Below are 19,256 nucleotides of genomic sequence, written 5' to 3'. Positions count from 1 at the left end.
ATTATCTTGTGCGCATGAGATACATAACTTGTTTCCACAAGATGATTAACTTAAAAATATCACCATTCAGGACTTTAGGGGGTCCTGACGTGTTCGTTTGAATAAAATAAAACTGTGAAAAGTTCTTCTTCTTCTTTGATGTTTTATGGCAGTTGGCGTCCACAATGTTGCCTTACTGCCTCCTTCAGGTTCTACTCTTTCCCTCGGTTTTTCATCAATCTTCTTTCCACACCAGTCACTCTCAAAAGACTACTTTCTTTCCTTGGCCACTAACTCCACACTAAAATGTAGCCTTTGCCTTAACATTATCATACTCTTCCTATTATCTGTAATTCTGTCACCATTTATTGATGTTTTCTGCTAAATCCCCTTGGTAGCACAGCAACAGCTGATCCTGTTGCTTCTGTTTTGGGGTCTTTTGATCCATCCGTAAAAAATTGGAACACTGTTTTTATACTAATGGTCCCTATAACTATAGTATTCATTGCTTAAATCTGTGGATTTGTTTCTGTGCTTAATCCGTAATTCCAGATCTACAGATTTCTTGCAGGCCACAACACAGTTGCACAAAACTCTTTTACATTTCTTTTGCCATTTTCTCTCCTGTCCAGCCAAAACTTTCTTTTTGTTACCTCTTTTTCTTCCATGTCTGAATCACCCTTTTTGTTGGATGGTCAGCTTCATGTCCCCTTAAATTGATCTAGTATTGGCTACCAGCTGCTTCTGATGTGACCACAATAACATTTCGCCATCAACTTGGGGCGCCCACACTGGGGAGGTTCTAACTAAATCTAAACATCCTAAACATAATCTTACAGCCCAAGCTTGCTATCCAGGTCTGCCAGCACAGAAAGATGCTAATCCGTATAAAACACTCTTGATCTTGATCTTATTTAGACTACATACATATATTTCAAAGATGCAAAATCAGCTTCCCACCCCAATCCTACAAGACACCTGATTAGATTTATCACATCATTTAAAAAAAAATTATTTTCTTTCTTTTTTACATTTGCTCTCTCCACGTCAATCTCAGATCGAAATACACTCCTGAAAATCGAAAACTCTCAACTCTCTCCAAGTTATTTCCATACAGTTTCAAGTTACATTCCCTGATTTTCTTTCTTGTGAAGAACATAGCTTTTGAACATAGCTTTTGTTTTTTGTCCCCACTCTTTGACTTTAATAATTACATCTTGCATTTTCTTACATGTATTCAACATTTCTCCCTATTTTCCTAAAAACTTGTCATCAGCAAACAATGATCTTCCCACATCCTTTGAAAAGTTCTGCAACATGTTACTTTAAATAAGTATCGTCAGCAAAGTGTACTTGTGAAACTATTTATTATGCACAATGCCCCTTTCTGAGTGCTTTAGTATTATATCTTATATCATAAGTTTATAATTATTGATGCATCAATGTGTAACTAGGCTACCTTTTATACATGTAGCTGAATGAGGTGGCAATGCATCATAGTTTATTTGTTCATGTGTTTTTGAAGGTAAAATAAAAAATTTACAAAGTAACTAGTATTTATGTTGGTCATATAAACAATGTTTGTTTTTTGGTAATAATTCTCTCTAAAATGTAGTAGAGTAGAAGTACAAGTAGGCCTATCTTCAAATTATTTCTAGTTACCACCATAATTAACGCTATCCATACTATATAACAATCCTATCCTCAACATTATCCTACTTAGTAGAAAAATCACATTCTATGTAGAATACAAAATCAACAATTCACAATTATCACTGCTGTTTTGGTAAATCTTTTTTAATTTTTATTATTTAAGGTCTGATTCAGAATACACTGCATTTTTATACATTGTTTTTTTCTAAGTAAACTACAGTAAATAAGGCTTAATTTGATATCGGTGCTCAATCATAATTTAAAATAACACTTTTGGCAAAAAAAAGGCAAACATAAAGGCTTCCTGTTAGATGCCATAGCAAGGGTAGTGGGATTGTATACAGTGTGTGATTCTCATTTGATAGACTGTATATTATAAAGACTGCCTTTAAAAATAGCCAGAATCCGTGGTGAGTCATTACAGTCCAGAGTTAACTTAGCCAGCCATTCTAGATGATCCTGGAATCAAAGTGTCCAACGAATGTGTTACTCTAAGTGTGCAACTAGTCCATATGGTATTAGACATTTCCATAGACATTGTAACATTGTGTCCATAGATGTGATTAGCATGGCATTTGGACATCTCTTTTTCTGTTCTGTCTGAGGCAACGTGTGTAAAGTGATGCTTATACCATGATAACGATTAAAACAACGAAGATGGAGGGAAGGTTTGACAGTATATTATTCCCTAAAAAAGACTGAAATGTGTGTGTGTTTGAGTGCTTGTGTATGACATCTCACTGTCCACTGTATATATTTAGAGAATCTGACTGAGAATTCCTACTTTGCTTTGATCAGCTCATGCTATAATGTTCCAGAGTAACAGAAGATACTGGTTGACAACTTGAAAAGTGAAGAAAAGGAAGTGTTGGTAAATTTGAAGGAAAGTCAGGGGTAGGGCATTGGTCCGTCTTTGTGGAGCAGGTTTTGCTAGCTGACTGGCAAACCCTCGCTTTTCCTCTTGTCTCGAATGGAGCGCAGCATGTCTGACACCAGCTCGTCAATCCCGAAGACTGGTGCCCAGCCCCAATCTCTCCTGGCATTGGAGTCATCAAACCTCACCGGCCAGCTGTCCGCTGCAAAATGACAAGCAAGATGACACATCACTTCCATCATATCAGTTCTAATTTAACAATAGCAATATCAATGCCACAAATCATTTCAAAACAACAAGATACAACTTAAAGGTCTCAGGCATGAAAATGTCACTTTATGAACATTAATATGCATTCCCCCAGCCTGCCTCTGGTCCCCCAGTGGCTAGAAATGGCGAAAGGTGTAGACCAAGCCCTGGACATCCTGTTCCACCTTTGAGAAAATGAAAGCTCAGATGGGCCGATCCGGAATCTTGCTCCTTATTAGGTCATAAGGGGCAAAAGTTACCTGCCCTTTCTCTGATTTGCCCACCAAGTGAATTTGGTCCGCCCATGAGAAGAGAAACATGAGAAGAGAGACATCATGGCTTTCAAATGAGCAAAGTAGCAGTTGGTCAAGGCCACGCCCCCAGCCTCTACCTTACCCACCCCCCCACCCTCCTCCTCAATTGCTAAAGACACAGAAATGACACATCCTAAGGAAAGCTCATTGTGGGACTGGCTCTATTGGGTGTAGTTCTGGACCAAGGCTGAATTTTGGGAAAGAGACTTCAGATACAGTATTAGGGGACAACTAAGGTCTATATAAAGGCCCAAAAAGCATCACGTCATGGGACCTTCAAAGTAAAAACTCAATACTTTCAGTTCCATCCAAGAAACGACCTAAAAACATATAGATGTAGCCTTCTCTTAAAATGCCACACGCTTGAGCATATTAACATGCCATTACAGCACTTTCTTAAAATCAACTCAATTGTGCCTTTTGGACACTTTAGAAATCTGGTTTTAAACCTGCATACTTCTACTTGTAACTGCTTTACATAATTGTATTTCCTTTTGCAACCCTATTATCCTGATGTATTTATCAAATACTCCTCCAATTCTGAATGTTCATTGTCTTTCTATATTTCTTCTGTAGTTTTTGTAGTTGTTGTTCTGTATTTTCCTTTGAAACCTGACTCGATGACATTGAAAATGAGGGTCGCCCCTCAATGATCACTCGAGGATAAATAAAGTTTGAATGAATGAATGAACAGGAATGATATAACTCCCCTTGAGGAAGTGAGAAAATCATCAATAAATCAGATGTATAATCCCACACAGACTTTGTGTGTTTGAATATGTAGCACGTCGTACCAATGGTTTGGCGGACAGAATCGGGATTGTAGGTGACTTTGAGGTGAGGAAGATGCTTGCGGATTTCTTGGGCCACCTCTTCTGGGGTGAAGCTCATGGCGGCGATGTTGTAGGTACGCAGAGACAGCTGGCACTCTGGAGCCTGCATGAACTCTACAGTTGCACGGTGGCAGTCAGAGATATGCATCATGGGAAGGCGGGTGTCAGCACGCAGGTAGCACTCATGGTGACCTGTGCTGAGAGCATCGTGGAAGATCTGAACTGCATAGTCTGTGAAGACAGAGGTCCGGAGTGCCTAATCTATAACATCAAGCTGATTACACTGAATATAGATGTGTGGCATGTGCAGATGTGAAGTGATGCAATACCTGTTGTTCCTCCTCCGGGAGGTGTGTTGACTGATATCACACCTGGGTAACGTAGGCAGCGGAAATCCAGACCATATTTATGATGGAGATACTAAAGAAAAAGACAAAGAATATTGAGATCTCTTAAAATTTTACGAATTGATGTTATTACGTGCATGTGTATTCTTGTTTATTTTAAGACATTTAAGACACACCTCCCCCATCAGTTCTCCATGCACTTTGGACACGCCGTAAATGGTTCGAGGTCTTTGGACACAGAGGTCAGGGGCCGGGTCACGTGGAGAAGAGGGACCAAATGCTCCAATGGTGCTGGGGACAAAGAGGCGCAGGCAGTTCTCTAGGGCCAAGTCCAGCACATTATGAAGACCTAGATGGACAGCAGAACATCCAAAGTGGAGTTTAAACATAATAGTCCCTAAAAATGTGGTACATGTAAATGTGTGTCTATTCAGCAGACCTGTGATGTTGATCTTGCGTGCCAAAGCCACATTAGCTTCGCCAACAGCACTTAGGAGAGCACTGTAGTGGATCAGCCAAGTGACACGATAATTTACAATCAGTTCTCGGAGATGTTTGTAGTCCAACACATCAGCGTATACAAATGGACCTATTAGGAAAAGAGAAGAAGGTGGAGGGATCAATGACAAGAAAGTAACCAATGACTTAAACAGCAGGGAAATAAGCTGTACATTCTGTTCAATGTAAATTGAAGAAGGATTTAAATTGTGTGAGTAAAAACAACATAGAAGGTGAAAAGAACTGGATTTGGTTTTGCATACCACTGCTGAAAACATCAGGTGGAGGCTTCTTAATGTCTGACAGGATTACATTCTCTCTTCCGTACTGTTTCCTAGACGTTAATACAGATATGTTGACATTCAAAATTTCAAACACATTTGACTTTAATATCTCAGGAATTTCTACATGTCTCACCTCAGTATCTGTGCCAGTCCCACACCTAACTGCCCAAGACCACCTGCATACATAGACAAAGTTTAATATGTTGGTGTATCTGTCCTGAGAAAACAAGACAACATTTGGAGTTTGGTACGACAATGGTATCAATATTTTTGGTGCACCATGCTTCAGCTTTTTGTTTGTTCTAACGCTTTATCCTGGGACAAAAGTGACGGCAGACTATTATTCTCCCCAGAGTCACTCATTGGCTCTTTTATGTCACCAGCACTGTCTGTACGCACCCTATTGTGATGAGTTAAAATGGGGTCCTGCTCCTGCCACAGTGAAAACAACTCGAAAAGAAAAAAACATGTGTCCAGTATTCCACTCATGTCATTGATGCCACAAAATGCAAATCCATCCTAGTGACTCTCTTGCATTTATTTAATTTAGTATAGGATCTGCTTGGAAGTAAATAACTCTCTCAGCTGCCTAAAAAGGTGCCATTGAGTAAGGCACCTTAACCCCTATTGTAACTGCTCTGCGGCCAACAGTACAAAACAGTGGCTGCATTGAAAGTGGTAGAAAACAATGGCAGCTTCACAGGTTCAGTGTTTGTGTAGCTGTGGAAAAGTCCACCTTTTTTTCTATCTTTAGCTATTATGAGTTCATGACAGAAAATGGCATTTGCATTACCCGTGATGAGGACACGGGGGTTTTCTTGAGGAGGTGGAGGGCTGCAGGTCTCACGGCTGTTCCACCTGCTCATCTGCTTAGGCAAACAGCTGATGCTGCGACCGGGAAAACTCCGCGCCCTGCTGAGACAACCTCTACAAAACAGGCCCAGCGCAGCCGCAATGGGCACACAGACCCCCGGTTGCATGTCCAGCAGCAGTCCTTAGAAAAGTTAAATTAAACCATAACTGATTACACAGAACCTCTACATTGTGGTAGTGATCATTGGGGCATACACAAGTTGAATAGAATAATATTACAGACACAAATTGAACTTAATGACAAAAAAAAATATTTTTTACCTGTGCTGACAAAACCAGAAATCCCAGACAGACGATTCTTGGTCCAAAACCAGCCAATGCAACTTAAGTTAGTAAACCCAAAACTATTCCTCTGAACTAAATCACGAAACAAGAGCTGATAAGAAACTCAGAATTAAAAGATTACCATCCAACTGGTCAATGTTTCAGTTCTCTCAGTAACCACTGGATAAATAAGCTGACGTAAAAAGTCTTGCTGGGCTATGTGGTTCTCGTCCACATTGTACACTCGCGGCTCTTGACTAAATAGGACTACAGTCTCCAGCTTGCAAAGCTCTGTGTGTGCAAACATGCGGACTTGCAGTGTAAAGGGATTTGTATTGTGAAGAGAGTTTAGCTGAGCTTAACAGGACTGGGAGGTGTGTCAGTTATACAACCTTCTTCTATTCATAAAATCCATGAGTTATATACGCCAGAAAATATTTTTTTATAAAGCAATACATAATAAAACATAAAATATATAAAGTTTGTTAAGCCCTAAATATGATGTTAAAATATGGAGGTCTAAACTACATCAAACGACATCAACAATTAACTTTTTTTATACAGTTTTTTATGAAAGAAAAAAAATCACTGTACATTAAAACAAAACAAGTTGTTACAAAATATCTACAGTCAAAAGGCATTGCACATTATCATTCCTTCTAGAAACATGTTCTACATGTTCAGGCTGAACATCTTTCCTCCTTCACGTACTGACAGGGCATCAGCTGAGCGCCAGTTTCCCCCACTCAATGACCATGTTTCTTATTTCCTCCTGAGCCTCTTCAAGGTGGCGAGCCTGTGGGGTCCACCTCAGAAAAAAGCCTTAAGATAAAACATGGGCTTTAGTCAGCATCAACGCTTCATAAATAAAATCCCAGAATCATCAAAGTTAGCAACACCGTAGTCATTCAACTCTAAATAATGAAACCATTGAGCTTACATTAGAGGATGTTGAACGAGCATCTCTGCTAAAAGTAACCACAGGTAGAAGAAAAAAATGAGATAATGTTTGAACACATCACCTCTCCAAAGCTGTAGGGACTGAGGGTGGACTGAGGGCCAGATTGCCAGCTCAGTGGGCTCATACAGGGGATTAGAGTAGCAGTCTCTCTCCTTGGGTCTTAACAGTGCCTGGAACAAGCAGTGAGTGTTCTCCTTCAGTCCTAGAACACCTGAGAGGGAAAAGTGAAGTGAAATGTCACCTTGGACATAAAGATTATTTGTAAAAATGAAACTGTTGTTGTCAACCATCAATTCCCCAATGCTGTGAAGTGTGACTGACCTCTCCTGATGGCTGTTACACAGGAAGGTGCCATAGTTAGATGCGTAGGCCTCAGTCGCCAGCCTCAGAAGCAGCGCCTCAGAGAAGCCCAGTGCCAGGGGGAACTGACGCCACAGCTGCCACACACAGTCCAGCAGCAGCAGGAAGACAGGGGACTCCTGCTGGAGACGGGCATGGGAGTAGGCAGAATGGGCACAGCGTTGCTGGAATGGGTGTCCTGCCTGGAGAGAAGAACACTTACTCATATAAACATGCATACAGTACACACCTATTCCTTTTCTGAGGCCATTCCAATGAATTAAAAGGGGCTCATGCTGGGGCACGGTTGAACTCTTATGACTTATGAATCCATTTGTACTTGTATTTGTCATTGTCATTGTACTTCATTCTTGTCAGTCTTTAACTCTAAATCCTCAACAGCTACTTTCCTCCACATAATTTAATCTTCTGAACATGAGATGTCAGTTGTTTGGTGAGTTTTTGGTTGGTCTGTAAAACTGAAAATATTGTTTTCTTATTCTTGTGTAGAAAAAACAAATTAAGTGTTCTTTTTCTTTTAGCTATGAAAGCTTCCAAACAGTGGATTATAAAAATATTTAAGGACTACAATCACAAAAATGAACTCCCCTTAAATATTGACAAATGCTGCACTTGAGGCGGAATTGTTGGAGAAGGTAATCATTTGGAAGTTGGAGTTGAAGAAGAGCAAGTTTAGTTAACTCTGTGACCTCTACATGCAGCACACTAAATTTGAGTTTTTTCCTTCAACACATTTCCTGTTAAGGGTAGATTGTGGCGCAATATCCTTTCAGCAAGAGATTTGGCCATTACCACATGTTAGATTGTGCTTGAAAAACAGTCGACAGCCCTGCAGAAAAACTGTGAATATTAAAAGTAACAAAATTCAATATGCCCTTACTTTGGAGCATGCTTTAAGTTTTTAATTCTGCTGAAAAGACTTAACCTGAACATTAAGCTTTGTTTAATGTAATAAGCTTTATGTATTTCAAAAAATCACTAATTTACTAATTAGACATTTTTGTACGCACACATACACTCACCTGTACCCACTCCCGCTCCAGCAGAGCCAGGAAGCCCTCCAGGGTGCGGCAGTATGGGTCCATGATGAGCTGAGCCAGAGTGCTGATGAGCAAAGTGGAGTCTCTCCCTTCAGAGCCGTAAACCAGAACTGAATGACCGTCCCTGGACAAAACCAATGGATGCGCTACAGTACAGCCTTGTTCCTCTATGTGTATAAGACAAGTCATACATGCATTTATTCAAACAATCACAACTTCTCTATTATAGCTGATAACAGGCTTTATATGAGTAAGATGTGTCTTTGATATTTGATTATTTTTTTAACTTTGCTTTCCTTCCCCTTCAATTTTACTGTAAGTGACAAAACGTCTTGTGCCACACTGTCCCTTTAGACAAGAATATTTTTGAAAAGAGATAAAGGCACACTCCGGTCATCAGGCAGAGGCCTTTTAGCTGTACCCAGAATAAGATCCAGGTCCGGTGGGGGAGCCTTCAGTTACTGTGGTCCAGCTCTTTGGAACAAGCTGCCTGATGACTTTGGGTCAGTCACAACTGTGTCCACATTCAAAAGCAAACTCAAAACCTTTTTTATTTTCTCACGCATTTGTTTAATTACATTATGTATGCGTATGAATTTGTATGGTCACACTTGTATGTCTTGTTGTTGTTTTTGTTGATTGACTTGTGTATTCTTATTTCTATGCTTAATGTAAAGCACTGTGGGCTTAAGTGTAATGAAAGGTGCTATACAAATAAAATTGACACTGAGTGTAATGATCCCACCACAGATACACAGCGTGGGTTTGGTCCTACCTCTCCACACACTCCGCCAGCAGACCAGCAGTTGACAGGGCAGTTTGGACATGAGACAGCCACTTTGAATTTTCGAGTTTACCGAGCCAACGGTCCATATTTGGTACTCGTCACCACAGGCCTCCACCAGTTTAATTAGACTCTCCTGCAGTGCTTTACCCTGTACACGCAGAAAAAGACAATGAGCTGAAGTGGGTTAGTTTGATGGGACATCACAAAATGGTGAACAGCATAATCCTTTTCACAAACCTCTCCATTTGTCTTTGCAGTCTCTTCCAGCTGCTATAACATGTTTTGGACTCAAACCCTCCGCCTGTCATGCAGGCCTGCAGCGCCTGCTGACTGGAGCGTGTGTCAATAATGTAACCTTTGTCTGAGCCTTCAATCGCAGCCTGGAGGAGTTGCTCATCTTCCCTGCAGCGTTTCCTATTGGCTCCAGTCAGCGGCTGACTGCTGCGCATAATTACCTGACAAGTTACATCACAATTGTTTAGTTGCATGTACGAATTTCAGTCTAGCAATGCAGACAAATGAAAGCCCCTCACCGTGCCGTTCTTCCTATGGTAGTAGCAGAGGACAGGAAAGCGTCCTCCCTGCCTGAATTTGGCCGCCTTCTCCAGCATGTCATCATCTATGTTCTTGGGGACAATGACAGCTGGAGGGTAAGAGGGACACACTAAGTATTCTCTGTTCACGGTGCTTAGTCTCCACCGATCATGCTGCAAACAGAGGAGAGAGAAGACAATGAAGACTGGTCACAATGACAGTTTGGAAAATGTATACTTCAATACACATGTTACCTGCACACAGCACATTCATGTTTATGACCCTGCACGGGCTGTAACAGCTTTATGTCTAAGGTTACCAAAGGGAAACAGGAAAACAGCTCCAACACAAGCGGGTCCACCTTCTATTACACATAGCACTTGATCACTGCTGATTTGCTCACCCTTAAACCCTAGTGGGCAAATAAACTTTGTCTTTCACTCTTTTTTCCATTTTTCACATCATATAGGTGTAGAAAAGGACAAACCTAACAGCAATATTACATTTTCACCCAGAATGACAACGTGCAGCATCGGTAGAACGACACCCTTCTCACATCTGTAGAATACATTTAAAGCTACAGCCAGGTGGCAGTTATCTTATCTTAGCTTAGCAAAAATACTGGAAACAGAGGGAAGCTAAAGCATGCTAATGAACATGTGATATTGTGTTGGTTCAACCCATGTAAAAACTGAACTGTAAAAATGACAAGTTGTGGTTTTCTGGAGTCTCGACTTGTTGCCTGGCAACCTCACATTAACAACAAGATTCCAGGAGGCCACAGTTGTCGGACAAAAAGAAATAGCGCGGCAAATAATCTCCAATAAAACTTGTTGTCTACACTAACCGGCATGATTGGTTCATTTACATTTTAGCATACTTAAACAGTTGCACATTTTGTTTTTCCCATCTTGTATATATTTAAATATTTTTTTCTTATATTTTTATCTTATATTTTGTTATTATTATTATTTCATGTAAATTGTATGTATGTATACTTTGTGTGCTGCTGTAACACTGTAATTTCCCATTTTGGGGATTAATGAATATCTATCTATCTATCTATCTATCTATCTATCTATCTATCTATCTATCTATCTATCTATCTATCTATCTATCTATCTATCTATCTATCTATCTATCTATCTATCTATCTATCTATCTATCTATCTATCTATCTATCTATCTATCTATCTATCTATCTATCTATCTATCTAAGGTGCTGATTACCTTTGGACAAAGCCAGGCTAGCTGTTTCCCCTGTTTCTAGTATTTATGCTAAGCTAATCTAACCATGTTCTGGCTGTAGCCTCATATTTAACAGACAGACATTGTGGTATCAATCTTCTCATCTAACTCTAGAAAGCGAATAGGTGTATTTCCCAAAATGTCAAGCTGTTCCTTTTAAACTGTATTTGACAAACCACACGCTCAACTCTCATGGAAGTGGCAGGAATCAGCTGGACGGATGTGCATAGACATGCAAGCTCCAGCTGTTTTCTTTGTTCTAAGTAATGTCACCAGGCCAGCCTGATGAAAACTAAAGATATCCATGTTCTGGGAACACTGTGCCTATAAAACATACCCAACAATGTTGTTCTCAGGGTCCACCCCTCACTATAGCAACATGCCATTGCCAGCGGAAGACGTCTGTCCATTAAGTATGAATTCAAGCTGTGTGCAGCACATTCTGAATTTAAGGGAAAACAAATAAAAGCTAAGCAATAGGGATATCCTGAATCGTGACCCCTGCATTCAGTTTCCCTGGAATTTCCTGTCATGGGGTTGTTGGATCACTGTTGGGATGAGTTGACTGTGACACTGTGTGTGTGTGTGTGTGTTACATGTTTTGTCCATGTGTAATTATATCCATGTGCAGCAGAAACAAGTTCGTAAGATACATAGTCTTATAGGTTTGCTTACAAGTTCCTTCATTTGACTGTAGTGCTTTTCAGGGGACCAGAGACCCCACTGGTCCGGCAGGTGGGCATCAGAAGGTCTGTAAAAGAAAGGGTACATCTCTGTCACGCTGTCCAAACAGGACAGGGTCTGGAGAAAGAGACAGAGGGATTAAAGAGAATGTTATCAGATGTAGGCTAAAGCACAAACAAGAAACAATTTATTCAAAGAAATTATGAAAAATTGCATTGTAAGACTAAAAAATACATATTTCCTTATACCTCAATAGAGCGTGCAATGTTGAGGCACTGCTCCATGCCTGGGATGTCAAGCTGGAGCACGTGCAGATCTTTACACTTGATAGTAATCGTCCCTGAAGATCCAGATGTTCTACACACACACACACACACACACACCACACACACACACACACACACACACACACACACACACACACCACTATGATTCTAAGGCAAAACAATGGAAACAATACCCCTGTGGCTACTCCCCCTCTCACCAGCCCGTGTTTTGACTAGCTTTGTAGAAAGTTTGACTTGCAGTTTAAAAGGAAGGCGAGGCCAGTCAACGAGGCTTTCTCTTGCTGAGAAATGGGTGTGAAACTCCCACTCTTTGCTGCTGACCGAAAACATACAGTACATGGAGGGATTTCAGCAATGCTTAGGCTCTCACGAAGCTAAGAAAAAGCTGATAGTGGCAAGATAGGGGGGGGGGGGGGGGGGGGTGAGGAAAGAGAGGATGCTGTAATCTTGTTAGTAAATTTCATCCTTCAGCACTGGGCAATAGCACTGGGCAATAAGAGCAGCAGATACATGGCAACACAAATGATCTCCAACCTTTTTTGACTGTTGTCTGCATTACGGAAGATGGAGGAGTAGGCCAAAAGGTTTTCCACACTGGTTAAAAAGATTTGAAGAGGATGATGGAATTAAACACGAATTAGACATTAACTGACAGCTTTGGTTGATTAGTCGTGATGATTAGTGTGAATATTTGTTCGACCAAGTTTATGAGTGCCAGAAAGATCTATAAACCCGTATTAAGTGATGCAATTAAGCAATAAAATACATCATAAGGATGTTAATTGATCATGTCGTGTTTTTGGCAACTTGGAAACAAATTGAAGCAAATAGGCTACATGCTGTTTTACGTCTTAATTAAACTAGTCTACTTGATAAGATGTTTGTTGCAGTTACCTTTTCTCAATGGCATCGATGTTCCTGAGGAGCAGCAAAACCTGCCGGCAGCTGCCCTCCTCCCTTTCCGAGAAGAGCAGGTGGTGGCCGGTGATGCACAGGGTGCCCCTGCTCGGCGGGTGTAGCGGCTGTCGGAGCACAACATCCTCCACATTCGCGGTCTTGATATGCTCAGAAAACTCCATCAGCTCCACGTCACAAAGCTAAAAAAAAAACCCTCCGCTGCTGAACTTCTTTTACTGCACAATTAGGGCCAAATCACTTCCTCGCCTCTCTTGTAATTAAAAAAGAAAAAGAAAAAGTGAAGGCTTCCTCCTCTCTCCACTAGTTAGTTGTGTATGTTTGCTTGACGGTAAGCAGCCCATAAATAGATTCATTTTTTTCTGCACATAGTCAGACCCTTTGTGTTGCTACATCCTCGCACCGGTGGCTGACCACGAGAATGCTCTGGAAACGAAGATGTGTTGCTTGATACTACACCAGACGGAAGTGCACGTTTCCTGAGAAATAGCGCAGAGCTGAGATGTGTCACATACTGCTGGTAAAAACTTTGCACATCATGGGGGAGAGTGGGAGAGGAGCAGTTGTGATGTGCTTGTATTGTAATGCATGGCCACTAGATGGCAGCATAGTGTACTCAAACTTAGAAAGCTGGTCTTAAATCACGACCCCAAGCGTGGTCTGGCATAGTTCAGGGGTAAGGCGGATTTGAGTGTTTAACTTATAATACCACAATGTAAAAATACGTCTATACAAGTGAAGACATTACTTTAAATACTTCACTTAGTAATTGTAGCCTACATATTATCATCAGCACAATGTGATAAGTAGCCTAGGCAATATAGCCTTTTTGAAGTAAAAACACTCACATGCAGAATGCCCCATTTCAAAGTTTTGTAATACTTTGAAATAACATATTAACCCATAATATTATATAGGTTATGGGATAATATGTTATTGTATTGGTATTACTGATGAACAAGAGTGCAAGCATCATTTCAGTGTTTCTACATTTGATTGAAATTATTTTTAATAGGCTTACTGTTGTTTGTAGTTTATTTTTTACATCATATTTTGTAAGTTTTGTATGTAGCATGTTTATCTATTTTATGTAGCCTGCTTTTACTTTTGATAGGCAACTTGATAATGATAGTGATAACACCTCTGCAGGACCTTTCATGGAGTATTTCCACACTGTAGTTCCTTGTTGCTACCATCTGCTTCCTTAAGACCAAGCCAGCCCCTCTGTCCTCTGCGGTATGGGCGGTCACTGCTTCTTATCTCCCTATAAAAGGACCTGTTGCGCTCCAATCGCCAAACTGCCAATCCAGAAAGCCAACTTCACGTGAATCCCGAAAGACTGCATACATCACTGCGCCGATGGAGTTTAAAGAGTTTGGAGGAGAGTCCACGAGGGAGACATCGAGGATCTGGACAGCGTGAAAGCACTAACAGAAAAGTTGAAGTTGCAGACTCGCAGACCGTCCTATCTGGAGTGGCAAGAGAGAGTTGAGAGTCGACCGTGGAAGGAACGTTACCCTGCAGACAGCCTGGACTCGGGAGGACAAGTCGTCTCCATGCCTGCAATTCTGAGAAATGAAAACTCAGATCTGGTTGTGCGCAATATATGTGGCTTTGATACCATTGATGATGCCTTGGAGTTTCTGAGAAAAGAGCTGGTGAGTGAACATTTTATTTTATCCAACGATCTATTTATAAGATAATGTTGCAAAAAGTGTACAGTTCCCTGATTAGTCTATATGTGTCTATATCCCTACTTTACCTTTAAGGTACATAGTCAACTCCTCAGGTGTCAATGATCTGCTCGGCATGAATGCCTGATTTAAATTAGGGGATAGCATGACTCACTGTAAGCAGTGCTGACAGCCTAAACAAACAATATGATGTGTGTTTTCTCACACTCAGGCTGCAGCCAGTATACATTCCATATGACAGTGATTTACACACCTTGATTAAAGGATAAAGAGCAATCCAAATCCAGACTTCCACATATTTCCTGATATCTCACTGATGCTCACTTTTCTCTTCCACCTCCCTTCCTCGCTTGCTCCTCAGAGGGAGATGCAGGTTCAGGACAACCGTCTGGCCCGCCAGCTGATCCGTCTGCGTGTGGAGATCCACAGGCTGAAAGTGGAGCAGGTGTGTGGCCGTCATAAGGAGATGCTGGACGATGCCACATACGAGTTGGAGGAGTGTGGCGAGGAGTCGGACCTGCTATGTGACATCCCCATGAAGGCTGCGTTCGCCCTGTCCACCCCGCTCAAACACCTGGGCCTCACCAAGATGAACATCAACTCCAGACGTTTCTCACTCTGTTAAAAACCCTTTATTCATGTTTCTGAGGATGTTCCATTGGCCTCCTCTGTGTTGTGTTGGATAGATTTTAGACTTATTTCCTCATCAGGAGCTGTTGATAGAGTGGAGAGTGCCTGCCAGCTATTGGTGCCCTGGGTAGAAATGAAAATGAATATGCACCTTGGCTTGTCATGCATGAGGAAGCCTCTGAGTGCAGACCTGTAAGGGCACACACCCTTAATGCAGACACACCTTCCTGCTGGACAGAGCCCGGGCTGCTCTACTGTTGACTGTTCTTTGCTACATTTCATGATAATCACAGTTGATAGATGAACTCTTAGAGGTAGACTGAAATGTACAGGAAGGAATGGGAATTATATCTTACGCCCAGTGATTTGGTATTGTAAAAAAAAGTTTCACTTGTGCCAAAGAAGTGCAAAACAGTTACAGGGAGAGTAATGACTTGCTAAAAAATTGCCATAGAAGAAACTCACTTTAGAAAAGAAGCTTGATGGTCACAGTACAGGAGGGAGCTTTTTTAGACAGGTCAGATAACTTTACACCAGTGGTTCTCAACCTAAGGTTCAGAGCCCAGACGAAGGGTCACAAGCTAAATCAGAAGGAACCACAACAAACAGATTTCCTCTTGTCTTTACCTCTTGTTTTCTTCTTTTTTTAAGGCAAATTACTGAATTATTTTATTGCTTCCTCCCTCTGGTTGAACTGGTTACATCCAGTGATGAGGGGTTGCACATAGACATTGTTTCATTTTCAAGAGGTCACGAACAAAAAAGCTTGGGAACCACTGCCTACATCAATTACATTGTTTTATGGATTAAATTAGGTGTGATAAAAGGAAAAATTCAGCAACACTAAACAGAGTCCTTTTACAGCAGCATATTCCAGCTGTTGAAGCCTTCATGGGGGCACTGGCCATCCCCACTTCCCTCAAAGGAAGTGGGAGGCCACCCTCCAGCAATTTTACCCCTCTTCTTTACAAACCAAATATATCTCCTTAGCCTCAACCACTGCAATGGCAGGACCCAGGAGGCTGTGCCTAAAGCATTTTGTTTTCCATTACCATATCTAGATGCTGCAGAGCATGAATTGGAAAATGTGACTGGGCAGTGACCAACTGTTTTGGTTTGGGCCAGTTAAATGCATACTATGTAGCTTAATATTAATATTATTACTGAGTGATATTTTACAGTGGTTGCAACTAACTAAGCCAAGGCTGCCCAATTTGGGGTCCGTGCTCTCTTTGTTTTGGCTGCCATGGATTTGACATGCTCATGCTTATTCTCCTCTATTTTAATAGTAAAGACTACAAAATTTACATTTTGTGCAGTTAAAAAGTACATAATCTGAGTTTGACGGCAACGTAAAGCACAGTGCTGGTAAACTTCCCATTTAAATTACATACGTACGTTTTGTCTACAGAAAATGGCAAGAGTTATTCTTCAATAGCAACATTTATTTTGGCCCGTGGCCTTCCGACCAGATACATTTTGACCCGTCATATGACAGAATTTGGGCACCTCTGAACTAAACAATTAGCCTTATTTTTAAATCATGCTACTGTAATATGAATGTATTTGACAAATGAGTGTAGAAGAGAAATGCCTTAAAATGTAACTTTTTTCATGCACATACAACACAATATTAAAGAGACTTTGCCATTTATACGTCACTTGTGAATTATGTCCTATAAGCATTTAAAATGTGTTTATTACATGGTTCTAACTTTACATGATTCTAACTATACATGGTTCTAACTTTGGGTTTGTGCATGTGTCTATGTCTCTACTATCAATCTTATCCAGGCTAAATGTCACCACACGCTCCATCAGATCTATCCCCGTCATCCATCCTAGGTCTTAAAGCCATCCTGTCTCTTCTTTCCTGCCACTAGACATTTATGACCTGGTATATCCAAACATGAGAAAGGGGCCCCAAAGGCCGACGCAGAACCACAGACATTGTTGGACATACAGGAACTAGTCAGAAAAACAAACAAATATGCCCTGGGGGGAGTGCAGCCGCTGCGTAAAATTAGAGCACAACTGGGACTGTTGACATGATCCTAATGTGTCATACTTTAGGTCACAGATGACCTCACGTGTGACGTTAGGCCTCAATAGAGGAAATGAATATCATAAGAAAAAATGCACAGGTCAAGGTATTGTACCTTGAGGCCTCATTCTTCAGTGAATGCTTTTACAATAAAGCTCTGCAGACTTGAGATTCTCATGCCACTCTGCTCTACCCTGCAGATAGTTTCACTTGACCTCTTCCCCATATCATACCACTTGCCATCACCATGAGCAGAAGCTGGTTTTAGAGTGTATTTATTGAAACAAAACAAACTTAAAATCCAGATCTTTGAATTGGTTAAAGACATGAGTGTATATGAGGAAGCATTAGAAGCAAAACAAAAGCAGCAACGCTCAAATGAACGAGGCCAACACCTGCATCGTGAAGCAGGGCAGTAGGAGGGTAGGAAAACTTTCTGCATATTTATAGTATCTCGATTCGATTGCGTAACAGAATGTGATTTCCAACCACATTTAGAAGTAGCGAAAATTGTGGTCGAAGGGAAACTAGGAATACCCTTAACCTTTGTATGGTGTTCGGGTCTGCGGGACCCGTTTTCAGTGTTTGCTAAAAAAAAGATTATGCCATTTATGATTTCTTCTTACTCAAACTCATTAGCCTTGGCTCACTTTCTGTGAAGAACGTAAAAAAGAACTTATTTTCAATGACTGCACATGGCACACCCCACCTACACACAACTATATACATATCAGGTGTTCGGGTCTACTGGACCCAAGTGTATTTAAATGTAGGGGCTATTACAAATATGTATGTTCTACACCTACTATTCTCACACAAAGTTACAAAATGGTTACATTTCAAACACTTGCACCTGTTCTGATTAAGTTCTAAGAAATCCACCACCAATAATGATCAAAAAATCTTGGTTCTATTTTTTTTCATCACCTTTTTACCACAAAAAAAACAAAAATGATCATAATGTGATCTCACAGGGGTAATGGCAAAAAGAACCATAAAATGATGTATAAAGCATTGGTAATTGAGCTAAAGTAAACATCTATTAAGTATTTTTACATGAATTGTTATGGCTGTATTGATTCGCACTGTTGCTTGCTCTGGAGGAAACTACCAGAACTGTTGGGTCCTTGTAATTCTGGAGTGTGGTCTAGACCACTCTATCTGTAAAGTGTCTTGAGATAACTCTGTTATGAATTGATACTATAAATAAAATTGAATTGAAAATTGAATTTAAAAGCCCAATAATGTGGTGGGTCCACCAGACCGGGAACATTGGCTGTGTAACAAAAATGTGAACACCACACAAGGGTTAAAGGCTCATAAGGCCTCCTAAAAGCTGATCTCCAAAATAGTGAGGCCCTTTGGGTATGTGACTGTTGATCCACGGTATACGCCACCATATTGATAAGAATTTGTTTTATGATGGTAAAATGTTGATAAAAAATGTTATAATGATAAAACGTTTGTAACCAGCTCCATCCACCCTCCAAGATTGACTCTCTCTCGGTTATGTGCTTTAACGGAAAACGAGTGAGCTCAGGTGGCTTCATCAAGTGAGACTTAATCTATGCTGTGGCAGTCTTCTAAGCACATATGTCTGTGAACTTCCTGTAAATGCTTGGACTGACTTCCTGCCGATGTGTGCTCTGTCGCAGCAGGCCGTTCACCACAGAGAAGAGATGCGGCCCACAGCAGAGTTGTTTGAAAGGTGTAGAAAAGTGACAGCACTCAGAGACTTGTTAATTTATGTCTCTTTCTAAATGGGATCATGGTGTGGCCTCCATTCAACAAAGAGTTGGTTAAAAGTAATGACTCGTAAGAGGGTCATCCACATTTTGTCTATTATTTTCAAATTTGACTTGGATGTGTAAATCAAGGCCAAAGTCTATTTTTAGATGACCTGC

The 19,256-nt window shown here is 40.8% G+C and overlaps 3 protein-coding genes across 3 annotated transcripts; 1 reads left to right on the top strand and 2 right to left on the bottom strand.

Annotated features, from left to right (window-relative positions):
• Positions 1-2,474: 2,474 nt before the first annotated feature.
• On the bottom strand, positions 2,475-6,631 carry LOC116674525 (L-threonine 3-dehydrogenase, mitochondrial-like). Its single transcript, XM_032506954.1, has 9 exons — positions 6,166-6,631; positions 5,825-6,025; positions 5,165-5,207; positions 5,011-5,081; positions 4,689-4,838; positions 4,426-4,598; positions 4,232-4,322; positions 3,864-4,133; positions 2,475-2,708 (listed from the first exon to the last, which is right to left on the bottom strand). Exons 2-9 carry the CDS (start codon positions 6,009-6,011, stop codon positions 2,563-2,565), a joined length of 1,131 nt encoding a protein of 376 aa, XP_032362845.1. The 5' UTR covers positions 6,012-6,025; positions 6,166-6,631; the 3' UTR covers positions 2,475-2,562.
• A 128-nt stretch (positions 6,632-6,759) lies between these two features.
• On the bottom strand, positions 6,760-13,579 carry LOC116674523 (myotubularin-related protein 9-like). The gene is given in 12 exon segments (XM_032506953.1): positions 6,760-6,990; positions 7,191-7,340; positions 7,449-7,671; positions 8,512-8,653; positions 9,305-9,410; positions 9,413-9,464; positions 9,550-9,771; positions 9,850-10,023; positions 11,774-11,899; positions 12,031-12,139; positions 12,604-12,663; positions 12,964-13,579. Coding segments are annotated over 12 exon segments (1,650 nt in total). The 5' UTR covers positions 13,149-13,579; the 3' UTR covers positions 6,760-6,889.
• A 687-nt stretch (positions 13,580-14,266) lies between these two features.
• Positions 14,267-15,958, top strand: LOC116674522 (protein FAM167A-like). The gene is given in 3 exon segments (XM_032506952.1): positions 14,267-14,371; positions 14,374-14,642; positions 15,040-15,958. Coding segments are annotated over 3 exon segments (561 nt in total). The 5' UTR covers positions 14,267-14,343; the 3' UTR covers positions 15,304-15,958.
• Positions 15,959-19,256: the final 3,298 nt, after the last annotated feature.

Source organism: Etheostoma spectabile, unplaced genomic scaffold (genome assembly GCF_008692095.1).
Source record: "Etheostoma spectabile isolate EspeVRDwgs_2016 unplaced genomic scaffold, UIUC_Espe_1.0 scaffold00000593, whole genome shotgun sequence".
NCBI classification, from domain to species: domain Eukaryota; kingdom Metazoa; phylum Chordata; class Actinopteri; order Perciformes; family Percidae; genus Etheostoma; species Etheostoma spectabile.
This window is presented reverse-complemented; position numbering and strand designations above follow the sequence as displayed.

Bases quoted from the DNA above. Each gene is read 5' to 3' on its own strand.
- LOC116674525 (XM_032506954.1), bottom strand. From the start codon at position 6,011: ATGCAACCGGGGGTCTGTGTGCCCATTGCGGCTGCGCTGGGCCTGTTT. The intron at 5,082-5,164 runs GTGAGACATGTA...ATTAACGTCTAG, and splicing joins GGACTGGCACAGATACTGAG to GAAACAGTACGGAAGAGAGA. The intron at 4,134-4,231 runs GTATTGCATCAC...CTGTCTTCACAG, and splicing joins TCCCGGAGGAGGAACAACAG to ACTATGCAGTTCAGATCTTC.